This window comes from Callionymus lyra, chromosome 2, assembly GCF_982586985.1.
Source record: "Callionymus lyra chromosome 2, fCalLyr1.hap1.1, whole genome shotgun sequence".
Taxonomy (NCBI): Eukaryota; Metazoa; Chordata; class Actinopteri; order Syngnathiformes; family Callionymidae; genus Callionymus; species Callionymus lyra.
The window spans coordinates 1,972,053-1,994,231 of record NC_141819.1 but is presented as its reverse complement, the minus strand read 5'-3'; the positions used below and the strand labels follow the sequence as shown (position 1 = coordinate 1,994,231).

The window sequence follows — 22,179 nt, the reverse complement described above, 5'->3', positions numbered from 1 at the left end:
AATGCTAATCTATGCTAATAAATCAATGCTAATCGATGCTAATAATATGCTAATAAATCAATGATAATAATATGCTAATAAATCAGTGCTAATCGATGCTAGTAATATGCTAATAAATCAATGCTAATAAGATGCTAATAAATCAATGCTAATAAATCAATGCTAATAATATGCTAATACATCGATGCTAATAATATGCTAATAAATCGATGCTAATAATATGCAAATAAATCAATGCTAATCGATGCTAATACTATGAAATAAATCAATGCTAATCGATGCTAATTACTACGAAATAAATCAATGCTAATCGATGCTAATAATATGCTAATAAATCAATGCTAATCGATGCTAATAATATGCTAATAAATCAATGCTAATAATATGCTAATAAATCAGTGCTAATCGATGCTAGTAATATGCTAATAAATCAATGCTAATAAGATGCTAATAAATCAATGCTAATAAATCAATGCTAATAATATGCTAATACATCGATGCTAATAATATGCTAATAAATCGATGCTAATAATATGCAAATAAATCAATGCTAATCGATGCTAATAATATGAAATAAATCAAGGCTAATCGATGCTAATAATATGCTAATAAATCAATGCTAATCGATGCTAATAATATGCTAATAAGTATTATATAAGTATTTGTTTCACGTCGACTCACAAACATAGGTTGGACTTTAAAGTCATTCTTATTTTACCAGAGTTCACGACAACAAGGATCAATACAAACATATATTGATCGTAACATCTTTGTCTCAATATTCACTGTGATGTCGTGAAGACAAACGACTGCCTGACGACGTGACATTCAGAGTCATTAACGTCTTTGTTTGTCTAGAACTACTTGAATCACTTCGTTATTGTGTTGTGTTGTCGTCTGATCCACACGTTCATGTGCGACTTTCAATGACAATCAATGAAGACGAGACTTTTGTTCTGAGAACAATCGACAATAAAAACTCTTTGAACATGTTGATCCAGAACATAAATACACAAGTGATTCTTATTTAAAGTTGAACTCAAGTGTGTATGTGTGTGTTAACGTGTGTGTGCCAAAGTGTGTATGTGCGTGTGTTAAAGTGTGTATGTGCGTGTGTTAAAGTGTGTATGTGCGTGTGTTAAAGTGTGTATGTGTTTGTGTTAAAGTGTGTATGTGCATGTGTTAAAGTGTGTATGTGCGTGTGCCAAAGTGTGTATGTGCGTGTGTTAAAGTGTGTATGTGCGTGTGTTAAAGTGTGTATGTGCATGTGTTAAAGTGTGTATGTGCGTGTGTTAAAGTGTGTATGTGCGTGTGTTAAAGTGTGTATGTGCGTGTGTTAAAGTGTGTATGTGCATGTGTTAAAGTGTGTATGTGCGTGTGTTAAAGTGTGTATGTGCGTGTGTTAAAGTGTGTATGTGCGTGTGTTAAAGTGTGTATGTGCGTGTGTTAAAGTGTGTATGTGTGTTAAAATGTGTGTGTGTGTTAAAGTGTGTATGTGCATGTGTTAAAGTGTGTATGTGCGTGTGTTAAAGTGTGTATGTGTGTTAAAGTGTGTGTGTGTTAAAGTGTGTATGTGCGTGTGTTAAAGTGTGTATGTGCATGTGTTAAAGCGTGTATGTGCGTGTGTTAAAGTGTGTATGTGTGTTAAAGTGTGTGTGTGTGTTAAAGTGTGTATATGTGTGTGTGTTAAAGTGTGTATGTGCGTGTGTTAAGGTGTGTGTGTTAAAGTGTGTATGAGTGTGTCAAAGTGTGTAAGTGCGTGTGTTAAAGTGTGTGTGTGTGTGTGTGTGTGTTAAAGTGTGTATATATGTGTGTGTTAACGTGTGTGTGTGTGTGTGTGCCAAAGTGTGTATGTGCGTGTGTTAAAGTGTGTATGTGTGTGTGTTAAAGTGTGTATGTGCATGTGTTAAAGTGTGTATGTGCGTGTGTTAAAGTGTGTATGTGTGTTAAAGTGTGTGTGTGTGTTAAAGTGTGTGTGTGTGTTAAAGTGTGTATGTGCGTGTGTTAAGGTGTGTGTGTGTGTTAAAGTGTGTATGTGTGTGTCAAAGTGTGTAAGTGTGTGTGTGTGTGTGTATGTGTGTGTGTGTGTTAAAGTGTGTATATGTGTGTGTGTTAAGGTGTGTACATGCGTGTGTGTCAAAGTGCTTATGTGCTTGTGTTAAGGTGTGTACATGCGTGCGTGTTAAAGTGTGTATGTGCTTGTGTTAAGGTGTGTACATGCGTGTGTGTTAAAGTGTGTATGTGCTTGTGTTAAGGTGTGTACATGTGTGCGTGTTAAAGTGTGTATGTGCTTGTGTTAAGGTGTGTACATGCGTGTGTGTCAAAGTGCGTATGTGCTTGTGTTAAGGTGTGTACATGCGTGCGTGTTAAAGTGTGTATGTGCTTGTGTTAAGGTGTGTACATGCGTGTGTGTCAAAGTGCGTATCTGCTTGTGTTAAGGTGTGTACATGCGTGTGTGTTAAAGTGTGTATGTGCGTGTGTTAAGGTGTGTACATGCGTGTGTGTCAAAGTGCGTATGTGCTTGTGTTAAGGTGTGTACATGCGTGTGTGTCAAAGTGCGTATGTGCTTGTGTTAAGGTGTGTACATGCGTGTGTGTCAAAGTGCGTATGTGCTTGTGTTAAGGTGTGTACATGCGTGTGTGTTAAAGTGTGTATGTGCGTGTGTTAAGGTGTGTACATGCGTGTGTGTGTGTGTTTTTGTGATGTGTGACTCCCTGTATTTGACAAATGTCTCTAGTTCAACACTGAACAAAACTGACACAAACTGTGTCAAAAGAGAAAAATCTCTAAACTTAGTAAAATCTTGTCACAACATGATCTGGATCTTATAATGTGTTTGTGTCGTTGACACTATTGTAACAGTTTATCTTGTGTCTAAACCAGAAGGATGTGTCTCGCCTGCAGTTCATACTAAACTCTGCAGCCAGAATTCTGAGCCGCTCTAGTAGATGAACTCACATTTCTATGATCCTTAAAACTCTGCAGCCAGAATTCTGAGCCGCTCTAGTAGATGAACTCACATTTCTATGATCCTTAAAACTCTGCAGCAAGAATTCTGAGCTGCTCTAGTATGTCACAGCAAACCCTCTTGGTGCAACTTAGACACATCATCAGTGTTGTATCCTGGGTTCATAGGGTGTTTCGGGTCTCGCAACAGACACCCTCTCCCAGGTGACTCAGCCAGGGTTGATCAGGCCCCGGCTTGTGTCTAAGTAGCTGGTTTAGCTCACGGATCCCGTGCTTGATCCACAGCCACCTTGACACCTTTTCTGCTGCGTCGGTGATGTCTCTGGTGGCTTTCCTTATCTGCAGTCCCTTCACTCCCAACAATTTGAGTGCCCCGATGAGAGACTGGCCTACAAACCCTCTGCACCCGACCTCGATTGGGTTGCATCGTGTCCTCCATCCACTGCTTCGGCATTCGCCTGCCAGCTCCTCATACTTGGCCCTCTTCCTCTCGAAGGCCTCCTCCATCCGGTCTTCCCAGGGGACAGTCAGCTCCAGCAGGACCACTTGCTTTGTTGTTTCAGACACCAGGACTATGTCTGGCCTGAGTTTTTCGTCACAGCGATGTTATCAGGGAACTGGAGCTGTCTTCCTAGGTGCACCTTCAGCTGCCAGCCCCCCTGCTTGAGTCCTGCACTGCTGCGGCTTCTCCCCAGCTCTGACAAAGACGATGGACTGCCTTGTTGGTTATTGATGTTTGCTGGTGGAGATGCCGGTTCTGATGACCTCTGCAATGACCCGCAGCACCTGGTCATGGCGCCAAAGGTAACGCCCATATCCAAGTGCACGTGGGCAGCAGCTTAGGATGTGCTCCAACGATCCGGCTTTCTGGCAGAGAGAGCACAGTGGGGTCTCGGCTAAGCCCCAGTGGAAGAGGTTGGATGGGCTTGGAAGTACATCATACACCGACTTTATGAGGAACTGGATACGAAGTGGCTCAGATCTCCATAGCTCTTTCCATGAGATCTTCCGGTTGACTGACTCTTCCCATCTAGTCCATGCGTCCTGCTGCCGCATCCCTACTGTCCTACTGCAGCGGGCTTCCTCCACCCCTGCTCGGACCTCTGTCTTGGGCTACTTCCGAGACCTGCCCGTCCAGATGCCGCTGTTCCCACCAGCTCACTGTGTCGCAACCGTGCCTCGGCCTGGTGGACAGCCTCCTGAGCCTTCCACTTCCTGCCGGTCCTCACTTCTATGCCTGTCGAGGAGACCTTGTTGTCGGTGTATTCCCTGTACAGCAGCACCTCTCTGGCTCGGGTAACCATAAACTCCTCCATCAGACTCCTGAAGGGCAGTTTTAGTTTGTTCTTTCTCCCGTACAGGGCAGTGCTGCCGAGGCTTCGTGGTTGGCCCGACTTCCCGAGGAAACAGCTGACCCTCCTCTCGAAGCACTCGACGGTGGTCATTGGCACGTCGTACACCAGCAGTGGCCAGAGGAGTCATGGCAAGATGCTGTGCTGGTAGATCCAGGCTTTAAACTTGCCTGGAAGCCCCGACTTATCCACCTCTAGTAGAAGAACTCACATTTCTCCGATCCTCAAATCTCTTCACTGGCTGCCAGTTTCTTTCAGGATCATTTTAAAATTCTGACCTTTTAGAGTTTTTACATGTTTAGGTATTTTTAACTGTGTATTGTTTTGGTTGTTCAAGTTCTTTGTGTTGTCACTAACTGTTACTAACTTCTCGTTCCATGTGTCAGGGAGAAATCACTAACTTCTTGTATCATTTCCTTCAATCAATCTTTACCCTTCAGTGTAGAGACGTAGAAGGATAGCTTGAGAGTTTTGAGCCTTTTGGCTCAGCTCTCTTTTTCACCAGAGATCAGTGAATCGTCGCCCGTCGCTCTCACGTCTGCCCTCACTCGTGAACAAGACCCTCGGTGCACGATCTTCAATGAACCAGTCGACCATCTGGACATTTGAATAAATTCTACTTCTGTTTGTGTCCAATGTTGACGTTGAGACGTCGGTCCTCGTCCAACATCTTCATGAGTCACGAGTCCATGATCTTCCGACGTCCTAGTGTTGGTTTGTTTGCTGCAGGTCTACACTCCATGTACACAACAATAACCTCCTGGGAAAGGAAAGATTGACTCTGAGACGAAGCTGTCGTTGTGATTTTCAAACCCGCTCTGACGGACGAGCGCGGCGGCGACTCTGAGCGATGGACGCCGGATTGACATGACAAGGCGTTCTTTTCCCCGGAATGTGTTTCCTGCGCTTGAAGAAAGAGGTTATTGTGACATGTGTTCACTTCTTTAAATCTAGTTATTTGGGAAGATCTTACTTTGTACTGAAGTCAAACCTGAGTCACGTGTGAAAAACACTTTCAGTGACACAATCTTTAAAAGATTGAAAATATAATCTAACAGGAAAAAGTCAAATAAAAAGATTTTTTCTCTCAAGACAAAAGTCAATATTAAAGCAAGTTTTCCAGTCAAAGTTCATTTAAAGTCGTATCAGTTACTGAACAAGAGAACACAAACTGCTGTCAATCATCATGATGACATCATCCTCTGAGCACTGTCATCAGTGAACACATGGAGCACAAATGCTCTTCCCATGATGCAACACTAATAGACTCAGAGACTCATTCATTCCGGTGTTATTAGATTGTTTAATTCTGAGTTTGGAGGTAGAAGTGAAAGTATCTTGATGTTCTATGTTAACCTTTGTATCTTTAATCTTTGTTCTTTATCTTTAGACTTAGATTGTGTCGTCTTGAACTTTGTTCTTATTGGATAAACAATGTCCCGAAGGAGATCTCTGGAGGATCAATAAAGTTTTTCTCTCTCTGTCTCTGTTTTATTTTATAATATTTATAAACTTCACCTTCATTTCAATGCTGAAGTAAAAAAAAGTTAATTCTCAACAGGTTGTTCAAAGTCCCCCAAACTGTTGGATTTGGACTTTCATCTCAGGTGGGATCAGGCACCGGGACCTGGTGGTCCAGACCTGCAGTGATATGACCTTTGACCTCTGATCCCAACCTCCATCGATATCTTTTCATTTGCTCATTTTATACACAATTATTCTGCCTTTTTATTTCCAGATCAGCTCATGGATTCTGGTCGAGTGCCAGGAATTTAACGTGATTGAAAAGTGGTTTTGATTAATTAAAAAATTAATATTTTGTCCAAATAAAGTAATTTATTCTTCATATTCATACACGATGATAAATACAAGTTCACAGTTTTGTCAAAATGAAAAGCAAGATTTAGAACATTTTTAAATTAACTAAATTGATCAACCATTGACTTTGGTCAAGAATTAAGATAAGGTAGAACTTTGTTTTTTTTCCAGTAGCCAATTAATTGTCTAATAATTAAGAGCACAAAAGTTACGGCGCCTTAAATTTATTTAGTTCTATTCGTTTCATCTGTTCGTTTGTCCAAACTGAGGATCCAACACTTTCATCCCTCGCTTATGGAAAAGTTACTTTCCCTAGAAACTAGTTACTTTGAAGGAACCAGTAACTTAAAGTAACTGTTACTTTTTTTAAACTGCTAATGTAACTAATTGACTATTTTAAAGTTACTCACACACTAGTTAACTTCGCGGGAATTCTGCGGAAGTGACGCAACAAACATAAAACGGAAGTGACGCAACAAACATAAAACGGAAGTTACGCGACACAATGTTTAACTTCATCTCTGCGTTTAGGAACAGAACTCATGTTGACGTCCATCAGAACTATTGGGTCAATGCGTGACGTTAAGATAAAACTACATTTATAACCCAAATGAAAGCGTACGTGAAGGACGAGAGCGCCATCTACTGGTCGACAATGGTCCGCGTTTAATGTTGGCTTTAAAATAGTTGCCACGGCAACCACAATACTCTTTGTAGAAGTAAATCGCTCCAAGAAACACGTCGAGACAATATTCCTTTTCCAACTACCCTGGTCTGTTGTCACTGTTGTCTTGACCCGTCAAAGTACTTTAACCAGGTTTTGCAAACACTTCTGAGAAACATCTTCATTACCGAGAGTCCAAACGTTCTTAAGGTTAAGTTTGATGAAGATGTCGTCCTCCTGCTCTGACGTCCATTAAACCTGTGGTTCTAGTCAAACGTTGATCTTCTCCAGCGTCACTCGTGAGAAACAGAAACTCGTCATTTTTAAATCAATTTTATTCGTTTACAATTTTTTTGTTTTATCTTCATTTGTCATATTTGGCAAACCTTCACGAAGGTAACTTAGTATATTATGTAGGAGGGTGAGCGAGCCGAGAGTTTATAATTTGTCCAGGTAGTTGTCCAGTGCCGGGATGCCCTCCTTGAGACCCTTGCGTTTCCGGGTCTTGATCACGACCTGACCGGGCTTGGAAGTCTCATCCTTGGGGTCTCCGGGGAGAATCTGCCAATGGTCGAACACGCACTGTGGGAAGGCTTGGCCTCCGGTGTTGGAACGAAGGTCGGCAGTGAAGCCTGGAAGAAGAAGGTGTGACGTGAGCGTGATGTTCACCAACATGAAGCACCTGATGATCTTCAGCGCCAGAAAACTCGGACCTTTTAAGAATCAATTTAAAAAAGGCTGAAAGACTTACCAAAGGACTCCATTACAGGCAGGTAGCTCTTGACGACGAACATTGGGGTTCCCATGACCTTGAACTCCTCGTACACGATGCCACGCCTCCTGTTCAACACTCCGTAGATTCCACCGATGGCGGCCTCAGGACACTGCCGGGAGAGAACACAGCCGTCAGACGTCAAGATCATTTGACCGGGAGAGAAACTCTGAGAAGCAAGAACTTGCCTGGATCTCCACGAGGTACACGGGCTCCATGAGTCTGGGCTCGGCCGTGAGCTGGCATGCATAAATAGCTCGGCGAGCTGTGGGAATGATCTGACCACCACCGCGATGGATGGCATCCGTGTGCAGGGTCACGTCGTGGACCTCGAACCGGACGCCGCGCATGTTCTCCTCACAGAGGACGCCCTGGGAACGGTGGGACAGAAACATTTAACCCTCAGGTCTACCTTCACCTGAAGAGTTCGGAGCCTCACCTCCTTGGAAGCCCACTGGAAGCCAGCCACCACGCTGTCCTTGATCTCGTTCAGGTACTGCACACCCTTGGTGACGTCCACCAGCATGTTGGGGCCGGTGCCGTCGGGGCCGAAGCACCAGATCTTCCTGGCCTCGGTGACGTCCCAGTCGTACTTCTCGGCGAGGTAGCGGGCTCGGGTCTTGAGCTCCTGGCGAGATGAGACGTCGCCTTTGTCGATGTCCTCGGACAGTCCCTCCTCGAAGGGACGAGCCTTCATGAACAGACGGTTGTGCTTGTTGGGTGACTTGGACAGGCACATGACGCCGGACAGCTCGGACACGGTCTCTCTGTACGACACGACTGGGTCGGATTTCTGAAAGAGTGATGAAAGGTCAGTCAACGTGTCCCTCACTAACCAAGGTCTTGAGAACGTCACCTTGATTGGAATGCAGGCGTGATCCTCTTCCAGATCCTTCAGGCAGATTTCCAGATGCAACTCTCCAGCGCCGGCCACGATGTGTTCTCCGGACTCCTCGATGATGCACTGTACCATGGGGTCGGACTTGGCCAGACGCTTCAGACCCTCCACGAGCTTGGGAAGCTCACTCGGGTTCTTGGCCTCCACGGCGATTCTCACGACGGGGCTCACGCTGAACTTCATCACCTTCATGTTGTGCGACTGCTCAAAGGTGGTGATGGTTCCGGTCTTGACGAGGTACTGGTCCACGCCAACCAGACCCACAATGTTTCCACAGGGCACTGTATCGATGGCCTCGGTGTAACGACCCATCATCAAGATGGTCCTGGAATAAAGAGCCACATGATTTAGTGACAGGAGTCCAGGAGCTCAGACAAAGCCACGAAGGATACAAACCTCTGGATGGGTTTCAAGTAGAGATCATCCTTCTTTCCTGGGACGAAGTTCGGGCCCATGATGCGCACCTTCATTCCAGTCGCGACGACTCCAGAGAAGACACGGCCAAAGGCATAAAAACGGCCTTTGTCAGTGGTGGGGACCATCTTTGAGATGTACATCATGAGTGGGGCTTTGGGGTCACAATTCTTGATGCCTGTGTTGCCATAAAAGTCAAGTCAACTTTACACGTTTCCACCCGAGCTAACAAACGGAGAGCGTCTTCATACCGACGGCAGCCTCGTCGTCACCGGGTCCCTCGTAGAGCATCTCGCATCTGTACTTCTGGGCAGTGACGGGCGACGGCAGATGGATGGTGATCATCTGAAGCAGCGCTTCTCCGGCGGGCAGCCAGCGACGCATCACTGCCTTCAGGAGAGGCTTGCCCTCCTTGTCCTTGTCTTCCGTATCCAACTTGATGTCCAGCTTCTCCAGCATCTTCTTGACGTCTTCCATGCGGAAGTTCATGATGGCATCGAACATCTTCAGAGCAACGTTTCAAATTTGTTAGTACAAAAGCAGCAAAAGTTACCCGAGATGAATCGCTTCTGCGATGTGCTCAGACGGAAGTTTATCGTCACAGTAAGTCAGGTCAAAGTGAAGAATATTAAATCATCATTTGCAGGTTTAAAACGGCATCAAAAACAAGGAGGCAGGAAAAAGTCATACCTTGAAGATGGGATCAAGAACTAATCCAACAAAGGTACGTGGAAGCTCCTTGCCACTTTTTCCTGTTGAAGTCTTGGAGAACTTGCCAGCCTCTGGGTCATAGTACCTACCGAGCAGGAAAACCCAGTTCAAGAACATGTCCACACACATCCTTTTGAGAAAACACTGGTGTCGAAACTCACCGGTCACCCCACATCTTCTTCATCATGTCTTCCACCTTTTTGGCGTATTCTGCCGGCGGTATGGCCTCGCTCCCACTCTTGGCTGCAAACTTTTTTGCATAGAATTCAGCAAACTGCTTCAAAGTGAAAGCCCATCCATGGAGGCCAGAGCCAAAACCAACGGTACCAGCAATCGGGTCGATCTAAGAAAAAACAAGAGGATAAGGAATGGAAGGTTTCAAGATAAATCAGACGTCACTAAGCCACGTTCAGATCCCCAGGCAACTATAAAGAAACTAATATAAAATGTAGTTCAAATTATGGATCTTCAAAAGAGGTATTGTTGCCCAAGTGAGTAACAAACGGGGCCCCAATAACCTGTTGCCATCTAGAGGCATTGGCTCAATGCAAGCGCCAATCAACTACAGCAAGTCAAAATAAAGTTTGTCAAGCGCCATCAGGCGTACGCACCGTCACTTTGCCCATCGGTCCATCTTCGTCACCATAAGTACTAATGATGACGTTGATGTCTTCAATGATGCGCTGGAAGGTTTTGTACAGAGCCTCGGCCTCCAACTGCAACTCCAACAGAGCTCTGTCCATTTTGTTCATCATCAGCACCGGCCTGATGCGCTCGCAGATGGCCTGCCGGAGCACGGTCTCGGTCTGGACACACACGCCTTCAAACACAGACTAGGTTACTATATGAGAGGGGTCGTTTTAGTACCTTTTTATTCATCAAAGGTCACATCTTACCCGACACACAGTCCACAACAACAAGGGCTCCGTCAGTGACGCGGAGTGCAGCCGTTACTTCGGATGAGAAGTCCACGTGGCCGGGAGAGTCGATAAGGTTGATCAAAAAGCCGTTGCCGTCCTTCGCCTGCCTTATGAAGGCCAAATCGTTGTCGGAGAGTTCGTAGTACAGAGAGATGGCGCTGTGGACACAGAAGAAAAAATGCCGTCATTGAAGCCCCTAGAAAAACACATTAAGCTGCATTTCTAACATTTTAATAATTTATCACTCACGTGGACTTGATGGTGATGCAACGTTCCTGCTCGTCTTTCCTGGTGTCCGTGAAGCGTGTCTCTCCAGCACGGGACGAGGCGATGATGCCGGCCATGGACACCAGCGAGTCCGTCAGCGTCGACTTGCCATGGTCGACGTGGGCGATCACGGACATGTTTCGGATGTTCTCCTTTTTGTCCATGATGTTACGGATCTGGTCTATGGTGAAGTTCACCTGAAGAACACAATGGCAAAGCTTAGCATGAGGGCCGGGAGTATTGTCGTACGGCGGGGGGGCCACCGAAGGGTCCCATCATCATCATCTAGAGTTTTAGTTTAAATCAAGACTGTCATTAGAAAAGTGACCATTTTAACGTTTGATTAATGGATAAACGTCTGCTTGTACAAAGACTTGGGGATCCCTCGTTCAAAAAAAAAAGGCGATGTCATTTTGTTTTAAGGTCATGTTGTCATTTGTTTTAAGGTCATGTCACCCAATCATTCTTTGGCTAAAAACCCACCCGGGGAAGAACACTATCCTCCTGACGTCACGGCTGACATCTTGTTGGGAGACATAATGCAACATTCGCGCATTACGTCAGTTGAGTTGACGTCTGCATGTATCCCGGGCTAATGTCGTTCCAGCGGTTCCATAACATAACCTGCGTCACGCGCGTTTACGGCAACCGTGGCGTCATCGCGACAGGAGAACCAGGGGCTCCGAGGGGCCTCCCCGGCATTCAATACGTCGTCACAAAAGGGCCACGTGTACAGACTTTGGCACCGTGCTAACAGCTAACATTAGCATTTCGCCGAATACGGAGCCGCGCCCGGAATAGAACGACTAACGCCGGCGGAAGAGTCCGTTTATCCCGCATGAAGTTACACTTTACGTCAGTAACATGTCGACACGTGACCCGCACTGGAGTTACCGGCGGACTAAATGCGCAGTTTTTTTTAAGGGTTTTTCCTTTTAAAATGCCGTTAGCACTGACGTATGACAATTGAACTATCGAGCCGGAATTTAACCGGTCACCACAGAAACCTCGGTACCGAGAGACTGAAGCAGGCGAGCTCAAGGAAGCCGACAGTAGAAACAAAATGGATTCCATTATGACTCAGGCTGTCAGCCGCGGGGCCGATCAAACTCCACCGAAATAACGTATTTAACTCCACAATCGTGCCGCCTATGGAGTCGATGACTCGCGGCGACTCGATACGTTGGTTCAGAAGCGGCCGCGGACTCACCATCTTGACGGATGACTTTAGATTAGCTGCGAGAGAAAAGCGAGCAGAAAGTCGTCACTGCCCGATTCAGGAGAACAGGCAGGGAAAGGATCGCATTGACGTGCGACAAAGCTTTTATCCGCTGCGTCATTTGTGACGTCAGCGCGTAAAGGGCCACGTTGAAAAATGCGCGCGCATGTCTGAATTGCATCTCGAAAGATAAGAGAATGTATTAAATAAAACCTTAAATGTAAATAAAAAGATAAAGTGACGAAAACAAAGCCTGACTCGTGCCATAAATAATGAATAAATATTGAGGAAATGATTCCGAGGATCGCGATTTCTTTTTTAATTTTTACAGGAAGTGAATAGTTTCATCAAAGTAATAACTTTATCGCTTAATCAGGTTGTAAAGTTTATTTTTAATTGTATTTATTATTTATGTCATGCTTGTATTTGTTTAATTGAAAAAATAGAATACAATACGTTTTAAAACCGTATAATGTTTCTGTAGCCATTTAAAATGTTTTTCTTAATATCAGTTTGAAGAATATGGGTCAGATATTCCTTTTTTTAATTTCCTTCATTCATATATCATATAAATCATCTTATTCAAAGACAGCTTCATCGATACATGCGGACTAACTTTTAACTTTGTTTGATTGGTGCTTGGTTCTGTTTTCCTATTGTTTATTTTGTGTGTTATCTTATTTCATTCTTTTATTTTTACTTATGTACTGACACCTCAACAAATGATGTTGTGTTTATAACACAATAAATGTTTCTGGTAGATTTCATTACATTCCACGTTGCATTGAAATTTAAGTTTGCTTGGTTATGAAACGTAAAATGATGTCAATTCAAATTTAAAAATAAAGGCTTAACTAATGTCTTCATGACTACGACAACAGTTTGTTCAATAAATAAATAAATAAAATGAAAATATTTTGATATTCCCGGTTGAGGAGTCATCGTGGCCGATACTGAACTGGTCGGTAGATGGCGCTGTCCAGAGACAGTGGAACTGCCCGTAAACAAACAGAAGAAGAAGAATTCTTGTTCCGTTTGGCCAGGACGTAGGAAATACTGCGATTTCTGTTGGTAAAGTAATAAAATGTGGTAAATTGATATTTAAAAAAGATCGCTACATTGACTTATTTGGATTTGCATTTTTATTTAGATTCTAAAAATGTTTGGTGCTTAAAAAAAGCGTTTTTTCGAAGATGGTTTTCTTCGTCATCACCGCGCCACGAATAATTGATGGAAACTAAAGCTAGATCCGAGAAAAACGTCATTTTTTCCTAACACTCTTCGAAGTGTTAACCGTGAATCGTTTGCACTTGATCTCGTCAGCAGACCATGAACCTCGGCATCAAGCAGGAGCAGACCGAGGCTGCACAGATGCACAAAGCGTCGCAGTCCGCCGAGCACTCGCAGGACGAGGTTTGTGTTAATGTTTACTTCACCTTATGTTATCTTTTTTTATCACTATTTATTATTATCGTTTAACTATCATCTGTTTTTAATTAAATCCGTCACATATGTGACAAGTTCTTTTGTGAAATCTGAATTAAGGTTTGAGGAAAGAGGTAAGAATTGTATGATATACAATTTTGTGATTTATATGATATACAAGTCTGAGCTGCTCCAGTAGAAGAACTCACATTTCTCAGATCCTTCAAAATCCTCACTGGTTTCTTTCAGGATCATTTTAAAATTCTTACTTTAAGATCTATTCATGGTCAGACCTTGCATCAGTAGATTCTGATCCAGAATTACACCCCAGCTCGGACTCTGAGGTCTGTGGACAAGAGGAGAGAAATCCTTCCAGACTGTTGCTCCTAAGCTTTGGAACCATCTCTGTGTTTGATGATCTACTGACTCCTTCAAGAAACATCTGTGTTTGATGATCTACTGACTCCTTCAAGAAACATCTCTGTGTTTGATGATCTACTGACTCCTTCAAGAAACATCTGTGTTTGATGATCTAGTGACTCCTTCAAGAAACATCTGTGTTTGATGATCTACTGACTCCTTCAAGAAACATCTGTGTTTGATGATCTACTGACTCCTTCAAGAAACATGTGTGTTTGATGATCTACTGACTCCTTCAAGAAACATGTGTGTTTGATGATCTACTGACTCCTTCAAGAAACATCTCTGTGTTTGATGATCTACTGACTCCTTCAAGAAACATGTGTGTTTGATGATCTACTGACTCCTTCAAGAAACATCTGTGTTTGATGATCTAGTGACTCCTTCAAGAAACATCTGTGTTTGATGATCTACTGACTCCTTCAAGAAACATCTGTGTTTGATGATCTACTGACTCCTTCAAGAAACATGTGTGTTTGATGATCTACTGACTCCTTCAAGAAACATGTGTGTTTGATGATCTACTGACTCCTTCAAGAAACATGTGTGTTTGATGATCTACTGACTCCTTCAAGAAACATGTGTGTTTGATGATCTACTGACTCCTTCAAGAAACATCTGTGTTTGATGATCTACTGACTCCTTCAAGAAACATCTGTGTTTGATGATCTACTGACTCCTTCAAGAAACATCTGTGTTTGATGATCTACTGACTCCTTCAAGAAACATCTGTGTTTGATGATCTACTGACTCCTTCAAGAAACATCTGTGTTTGATGATCTACTGACTCCTTCAAGAAACATGTGTGTTTGATGATCTACTGACTCCTTCAAGAAACATGTGTGTTTGATGATCTACAGACTCCTTCAAGAAACATCTGTGTTTGATGATCTACTGACTCCTTCAAGAAACATGTGTGTTTGATGATCTACTGACTCCTTCAAGAAACATCTGTGTTTGATGATCTACTGACTCCTTCAAGAAACATCTGTGTTTGATGATCTACTGACTCCTTCAAGAAACATCTGTGTTTGATGATCTACTGACTCCTTCAAGAAACATCTGTGTTTGATGATCTACTGACTCCTTCAAGAAACATCTGTGTTTGATGATCTACTGACTCCTTCAAGAAACATGTGTGTTTGATGATCTACTGACTCCTTCAAGAAACATCTGTGTTTGATGATCTACTGACTCCTTCAAGAAACATGTGTGTTTGATGATCTACTGACTCCTTCAAGAAACATCTCTGTGTTTGATGATCTACTGACTCCTTCAAGAAACATCTGTGTTTGATGATCTACTGACTCCTTCAAGAAACATCTGTGTTTGATGATCTACTGACTCCTTCAAGAAACATCTGTGTTTGATGATCTACTGACTCCTTCAAGAAACATCTGTGTTTGATGATCTACTGACTCCTTCAAGAAACATCTGTGTTTGATGATCTACTGACTCCTTCAAGAAACATGTGTGTTTGATGATCTACTGACTCCTTCAAGAAACATCTGTGTTTGATGATCTACTGACTCCTTCAAGAAACACCTGTGTTTGATGATCTACTGACTCCTTCAAGAAACATGTGTGTTTGATGATCTACTGACTCCTTCAAGAAACATCTCTGTGTTTGATGATCTACTGACTCCTTCAAGAAACATCTCTGTGTTTGATGATCTACTGACTCCTTCAAGAAACATCTGTGTTTGATGATCTACTGACTCCTTCAAGAAACATCTGTGTTTGATGATCTTCTGACTCCTTCAAGAAACATCTCAAGACACTTTTATTTGAGCTTTTCCTTGATTCTCTGAGACTCCTGTGTTGTTCTCAGTATTATCTTGATCTTTAAAGTATATACTTTATTGAATATTGTTTTGATTGTTTAAGCGCTTTGTGACCCTGGTCTAGAAAAGCTCTACAAATATTAATTACTTGAAGAAGGCCAAATCAATTCCGAACAAAAGAATGTACTAAAACGCTGTCGTCCCTGCAGCCGAAGAAGAGAGGATGGCCTAAAGGCAAAAAAAGGAAAAAGGTTCTGCCAAATGGTCCGAAGGCGCCGGTCACTGGATACGTCCGGTTCCTGAATGAGCGCCGGGAGCAGATGAGGGCCAGACATCCTGACCTGCCGTTTCCCGAGATCACCAAACGACTCGGCGCCGAGTGGACTCAACTGGCTCCTGACGACAAACGGGTACCTGTTGTTTAAAAGTGGCTTCAAATCTTCTGGCTTCTCGTCTGGTAAACGACATCTGTGTGTCTGCAGCGGTACCTGGACGAGGCGGAGCGAGATAAGATGCAGTACGCACAGGAGCTGAAGGAGTATCAACAAACGGAGGCCTTTCATATCACCAGTGCGAAGATACAAGACAAGAAGTTAAAGAGAGGTAAAACAAGATCTAGTTTGTTTTTTTTTCTACGGCTGCACGATATTGGAAATAAGTGCGATATTCAATATTAGTGTCTTGAATTGCGATATTGCGATATCGCAGGCACGAGTACTGTAGGTTCGAGGGTTTATAGAAGGAAAACGATGATATATTTCGTTTATTTCAACGCTTCGGTGTCGACATGATGGTAGAAAAATATCTCTTATAACTTTCAGTCTCGCGGGACTTGCATCGGTTTCCTGTGAAACTGAGTGACATCAGAGAGGAGCCGCCGGCGCGTCGTGATATCACCAAATCAATAATAAATCCTTGTACACACACACATAACACTTTATAAATGATGCTAACAACTTAGCTTGTTAGCATACGGTGAAGACGCACACATAAAACTTTATAAATGACGCTAACAACTTAGCTTGTTAGCATACGGTGAAGACTCACACATAACACTTTATAAATGACGCTAACCACTTAGCTCGTTAGCATACGGTGAAGACGGACACATAACACTTTATAAATGACGCTAACCACTTAGCTCGTTAGCATACGGTGAAGACGGACAGGTTTGTGTGGAAGTTCACGATCTTCTAAGAAAACAACTGAGACGAGATGAAAAGTTCTTACAATATGTTGCTTTAACAAAGGAGGTTGAAAGAGACGAGTGACTGGATCACTAGTGTTTGACTAGATCATAAGTTAGTATTACTTCACTGGATCACTAGTGTTTGACTAGATCATAAGTTAGTTTTACTTCACTGGATCACTAGTGTTTGACTAGATCATAAGTTAGTATTACTTCACTGGATCACTAGTGTTTGACTAGATCATAAGTTAGTATTACTTCACTGGATCACTAGTGTTTGACTAGATCATAAGTTAGTATTACTTCACTGGATCACTAGTGTTTGACTAGATCATAAGTTAGTATTACTTCACTGGATCACTAGTGTTTGACTAGATCATAAGTTAGTATTAATTCACTGGATCACTAGTGTTTGACTAGATCATAAGTTAGTATTACTTCACTGGATCACTAGTGTTTGACTAGATCACAAGTTAGTATTACTTCACTGGATCACTAGTGTTTGACTAGATCATAAGTTAGTATTACTTCACTGGATCACTAGTGTTTGACTAGATCATAAGTTAGTGTTACTTCACTGGATCACTAGTGTTTGACTAGATCATGAGTTAGTATTACTTCACTGGATCACTAGTGTTTGACTAGATCATAAGTTAGTATTACTTCACTGGATCACTAGTGTTTGACTAGATCATAAGTTAGTATTACTTCACTGGATCACTAGTGTTTGACTAGATCATAAGTTAGTATTACTTCACTGGATCACTAGTGTTTGACTAGATCATAAGTTAGTATTACTTCACTGGATCACTAGTGTTTGACTAGATCATACGTTAGTATTACTTCACTGGATCACTAGTGTTTGACTAGATCATAAGTTAGTATTACTTCACTGGATCACTAGTGTTTGACTAGATCATAAGTTAGTATTACTTCACTGGATCACTAGTGTTTGACTAGATCATAAGTTAGTATTACTTCACTGGATCACTAGTGTTTGACTAGATCATAAGTTAGTATTACTTCCGTGGATCACTAGTGTTTGACTAGATCATAAGTTAGTATTACTTCACTGGATCACTAGTGTTTGACTAGATCATAAGTTAGTATTACTTCACTGGATCACTAGTGTTTGACTAGATCATAAGTTAGTATTACTTCACTGGATCACTAGTGTTTGACTAGATCATAAGTTAGTATTACTTCACTGGATATACTGAGCCAAGACGTGTCACCATAGCAACCGAGCCTAACACAGTTCACAGACGGACGGAGACGTAAACAACAACGAGACATAGAAGTACAAATTGACAACTTTACAGAACGTGACACTGATTGATCGAAGTGTGTATTTAAGAAATGTTTGATTTATACAATAGAAAGTTTTCCATATGTATATCGCACGTGCCAATAACGTGATATTGATATTTTTTCAATATATCGTGCAGCCCTAATATGTCTTTTCTATTTTAGATGACACTCCCTCCATATTTGTGGCCAGTGGTCCAGGGTTATCCTTTCCAAAGGTAATGACCGTTTTTAGAAAGTACTATTTGTGACTGATTTATAAAACGATACAACAACCACGTGCTCGACTTCTCTTGTAGGCGCCTGAACTCTCCAGTCGGTTTGACATTCCCATCTTCACAGAGGAGTTCCTGGACCAGAACAAAGGTGGGTGACGTCGACCTCTAGAACACGAGCCGGACCAGATGCAGGATTTTGCTTCTGTCGTTCACTGATGTTTGTGATCTGGCTGCGGAATCTCTCGTCTCCCTCGAACCCTCTTAGAATTCAACTTGAAGGTTGTTTTCACAAGAAAATCACAATGAAGTGACATAAGAACAATGTTTAATTAAGACAGAACAGACAGAAACCTGGAGTAAAACCAGACTGATGGACAACCTCCTGCTGCTCCTCGAGTGACGATAGAATAGAGAATAAATAGAGTTTATTTCAGTTGACGGAGCAAGAGTCAGTTTGAAGATACTTGTCCAGAGGAAATGACACTAGAGCTAGAAACTCGGCGGCGGTCGAGCGAGTCGAATAAATCTTCAGACTCTCTGCTCAAATGTTCAAACACTTGTTGGTAGTTTTCGATCTGTAAAGTTTTTGAAACATAGAAACCGCCTCGACCAGCAGGATGGAAGGTCGACTGCATCTTCACGAGTTCGATTCTTGCTCGAGGAACTTCTGAATCCTGAAGTAGTTTTGTTCGTTCCATCATGTGTTTGTATTGAAGTCATTAGAGAAAAAAGGAGCTCCTTGGCAGATGTATGTGAACCTCCTGGCTCTTCTGTTTTCCTGTATGTTTAACAGTGTGAAGGCTGAAGGCAGCTCACTGTTGATCCACTGTTGCTCCTCCAACCTGAACCTTGTTCATCATCTCCTCCCACACATTTGATTTGAACCGTTCAAACTTTTTTGTGAGCTATGATCTATCTTTCTTTTATCTCTTCCACTCTTCCTTCTATTCCTCCCTTTCCTCCCTTTTATCCTCCATTCATTTGCATCTTCAACTCGTGTTTCAACTCCTTCCACTATGACCTTCAGCTACTTTCATCTACTCACTCCTGGAAACTTCATTCACACTTTTGTCTACTTAATACTTCTAATACTACAACTTTACTACTTCTTCTACTCCCACTTCTTCTACTACCTCTTCTACTTCTATTACTATACAAATTACTTACTTACTTACTATTTGTACTTATTTAACTTCCACTATTTCTAAAATTTCTACTGATACTACTAATTCTTCTAATACTTCTTCAACTTCTACTAATAACTCTACCACTCTCTACTATTAATTCTACTACTACTTATAATTATACTCTTGCTATTAATTCTACTACTAATTATAATTATACTCTTGCTATTAATTCTACTACTAATTATAATTATACTCTTGCTATTAATTCTAGTACCACTTATACTTGTACTACTCATTTTTACTACTTCTGCTTTCACTAAATATACTTATACTCCTAATTATACTACTAATTCTATTACTACTTGTACTTTTACGACTAATTCTACTACTACATATAATTTTGCCACTAATTCTACTACTACTTCTACTACAAATTCTACTTCTTCTTTCTTCTTTTTTCCTTCTCAACCTTTCTCACTTTATTTCAATGTTTTCACATCAATCTTTTTTCTTTATATTTTCAACCGTGTCCACTCGTTTTTACTCAGAATACTACAACTTTCAAGCGTGTCAGTTTCAGTACACGTTCAGTATTCACACTGTTTTCTTCTGGAAATTACATTTTCTAGTCTCTCTTTGAACTTTTTCAAAGATCTCAATCCAAACCCTGTGTATTAAACTCTTCTTCTGCATCTACGGGCAGGTGAGGTCTGGTCCAGGTGAAGCTATAACCAAGTCTTCTGCTCCTGCAGCTCGGGAGGCGGAGCTGCGACGACTACGTAAGGCCAACATCGAGTTCGAGGAGCAGAACGCCGTGTTGCAGCGACACATCAAGGACATGTACAACGCCAAGGAGCGACTGGAGGCGGAGCTGGGTCAGGACGAGAAGCGAACACAAGCCCTGCAGCAGCACCTGCTGACCATCAAACACGTCCTGGTCAACAGTCTGTCGTCGCTGCCGCTGCCAGGTGAGCATCATTCCTTCAATCACATCATAGATGTCTTGTGTTGACGATGGAAGATTAAGAATCTTTGTACTGTGGGATTCTTTTTTTTTGTTTCCATAGCAACCAGATCGGCTAATACTTGCAACTTAAAATGAAATGTTTTCTCGGTGTCTTGGGCTTTATTAACGTCCTGACCAAATGTTAGAGTCGATTAATTTACCTTTAGTGGCTTAATGAGTGCATTCAGAAGATTCTTTTGTTCAATGATGGGTCATAAATAGGTAGAACTTTATCGATCCTCAGAAGGTCTCCTTCGGGAATTTTTTTCTTTTCAATTAGACACAACAATACAGCAATTATTCATAAAAATAAAAATAAGAACAAAGAGAAATAAATAGAAAGAACAAGATGATACAATCTAAGTCTAAGATAAAGAACATAGATCAAAGAAAAACAAAGACAAAGATACAAAGACTAACATAGAACATCATGATACTTTCACTCCTGCCCCCAAACTCAGAATTATACAATCTACTAAAAAAATTAAAAAAGTAAATAAATTCAATTCAATTCAATTTTATTTTAAAGTGTCTTATCATAACACAGTTATCTCAAGACACTATACAGTTGAAATAAGACTACAGTTGATTAAGGAAAAATAGATCCAGCAATTCAACAAAGAGCAAGAAGCGAAACACTGTACAGTGAGCAATGGCGAGGAAAAACTTCCTCACATAAAGACCGTCACATCTAATGTTATCATTTATACATCTCAGATTTTGTTCTTAAGATGGAAAAGATTTAACATAAAATAAAACCCTACAAAAGTTTCATAAAACAACAAAACATGAAAGTCGATCTTCAAGTTCAACCAGGTTCTGTCTCTCTTAGACACGGGTGAGACGGCGTCCCTGGGGAACTTGGATTCTTATTTGGGTCGTCTGAGCGGCGTGCTGGAAGGAAACCCTCAGAAGCATCACGCCTTGCTCTCACAACTCTGTAAACTTCTGTCTCACCTGGACAGGTAAGATTTCTCCTCGAGGTCGCTCACGTTGGTTCATCATCCACGAGGATAAAAACAATACGTGCAGCTGAACCCCGTGCACGTTTTATTTCTTGTCATTTTTAATGTCTTAAGAGTCTTTCTCTTCATTCCGTCAGTGAAAAGTTGTGAACCGACCGTGGCAGAGGGACTGGACACCAGAGGTCAAAGGGTCAAAGGGTCAAAAGGGTACCGTGTCTGAGACTCTACAGTCGAGGCGTTCTTCTCCTCTTTGCAAGTATGTTTGTCGTACGGTGGTGTGTCGGTCACATTTGGGCCCCGGTCGCTTGTTCAAACCTAAGCAGGAGCCGAGGTTCTGAGCAGGATCCTGCTGGACCGGGTCTAATGAGACCTTCTTTCTTGTGGTTCATGTGAATAATTGCTTGTAGAACTAGAAGGATCGATGCTGATGTGGCTGCTAGCATGGTTCGCTACATTATCATTCACCGTTGTTTTAAAATGAACAATATCAATTTATACAACATTTGTTTCATTAAACATGTTTACACAGCGTGGTGTCGGTTCATTTCTGTGCGTTTGGGAAAGATTGGTGCATAAAAACGAGTGAACACGACACATGTATGTTTTATGTTGTCGACCGTGTGGAGTAGAACGTCTCATCTTCTTCTGCTCACCTGGGTTCAGGTCGCGGCGGCAGCAGCTTCAGTAGAACGACCCAGACATGCCTCGCCCAGCTCTGTCCAGGTGGACCCCCAA

The 22,179-nt window shown here is 42.1% G+C and overlaps 2 protein-coding genes, 1 non-coding gene and 1 pseudogene across 7 annotated transcripts; 1 reads left to right on the top strand and 3 right to left on the bottom strand.

Annotated features, from left to right (window-relative positions):
- Window positions 1–3,129: 3,129 nt before the first annotated feature.
- LOC148085049 (uncharacterized) lies at window positions 3,130–4,916 on the bottom strand (annotated as a pseudogene).
- A 2,202-nt stretch (window positions 4,917–7,118) lies between these two features.
- LOC148085047 (elongation factor 2b) lies at window positions 7,119–12,123 on the bottom strand. Its single transcript, XM_087783196.1, has 13 exons — window positions 11,994–12,123; window positions 10,766–10,980; window positions 10,493–10,674; window positions 10,208–10,416; window positions 9,758–9,939; window positions 9,576–9,681; window positions 9,137–9,389; window positions 8,868–9,063; window positions 8,430–8,796; window positions 8,013–8,366; window positions 7,762–7,944; window positions 7,553–7,685; window positions 7,119–7,433 (listed from the first exon to the last, which is right to left on the bottom strand). The coding sequence occupies exons 1-13, from the start codon at window positions 11,994–11,996 to the stop codon at window positions 7,240–7,242; spliced, it is 2,577 nt and encodes an 858-aa protein (XP_087639322.1). The 5' UTR covers window positions 11,997–12,123; the 3' UTR covers window positions 7,119–7,239.
- On the bottom strand, window positions 9,464–9,529 carry LOC148085048 (small nucleolar RNA SNORD37). The gene has a single exon (XR_015710630.1). It is a non-coding gene; the product is annotated as a small nucleolar RNA SNORD37 (small nucleolar RNA).
- An 877-nt stretch (window positions 12,124–13,000) lies between the features above and the next one.
- hmg20b (high mobility group 20B) lies at window positions 13,001–21,973 on the top strand. 5 transcript variants are annotated; one of them, XM_087783192.1, is made up of 9 exons: window positions 13,001–13,073; window positions 13,329–13,415; window positions 15,841–16,041; window positions 16,114–16,234; window positions 18,294–18,346; window positions 18,428–18,494; window positions 20,226–20,441; window positions 21,312–21,444; window positions 21,582–21,973. In XM_087783192.1, the coding sequence occupies exons 2-9, from the start codon at window positions 13,332–13,334 to the stop codon at window positions 21,592–21,594; spliced, it is 888 nt and encodes a 295-aa protein (XP_087639318.1). In that variant the 5' UTR covers window positions 13,001–13,073; window positions 13,329–13,331; the 3' UTR covers window positions 21,595–21,973. The 5 variants fall into 5 exon arrangements, with proteins under 5 accessions (XP_087639318.1, XP_087639319.1, XP_087639320.1 ...); XM_087783193.1 differs by having other exon boundaries at window positions 13,026–13,073; window positions 13,326–13,415; XM_087783194.1 differs by lacking the exon at window positions 13,001–13,073 and adding an exon at window positions 13,076–13,091 and having other exon boundaries at window positions 13,326–13,415.
- The last annotated feature ends 206 nt before the right edge of the window (window positions 21,974–22,179 follow it).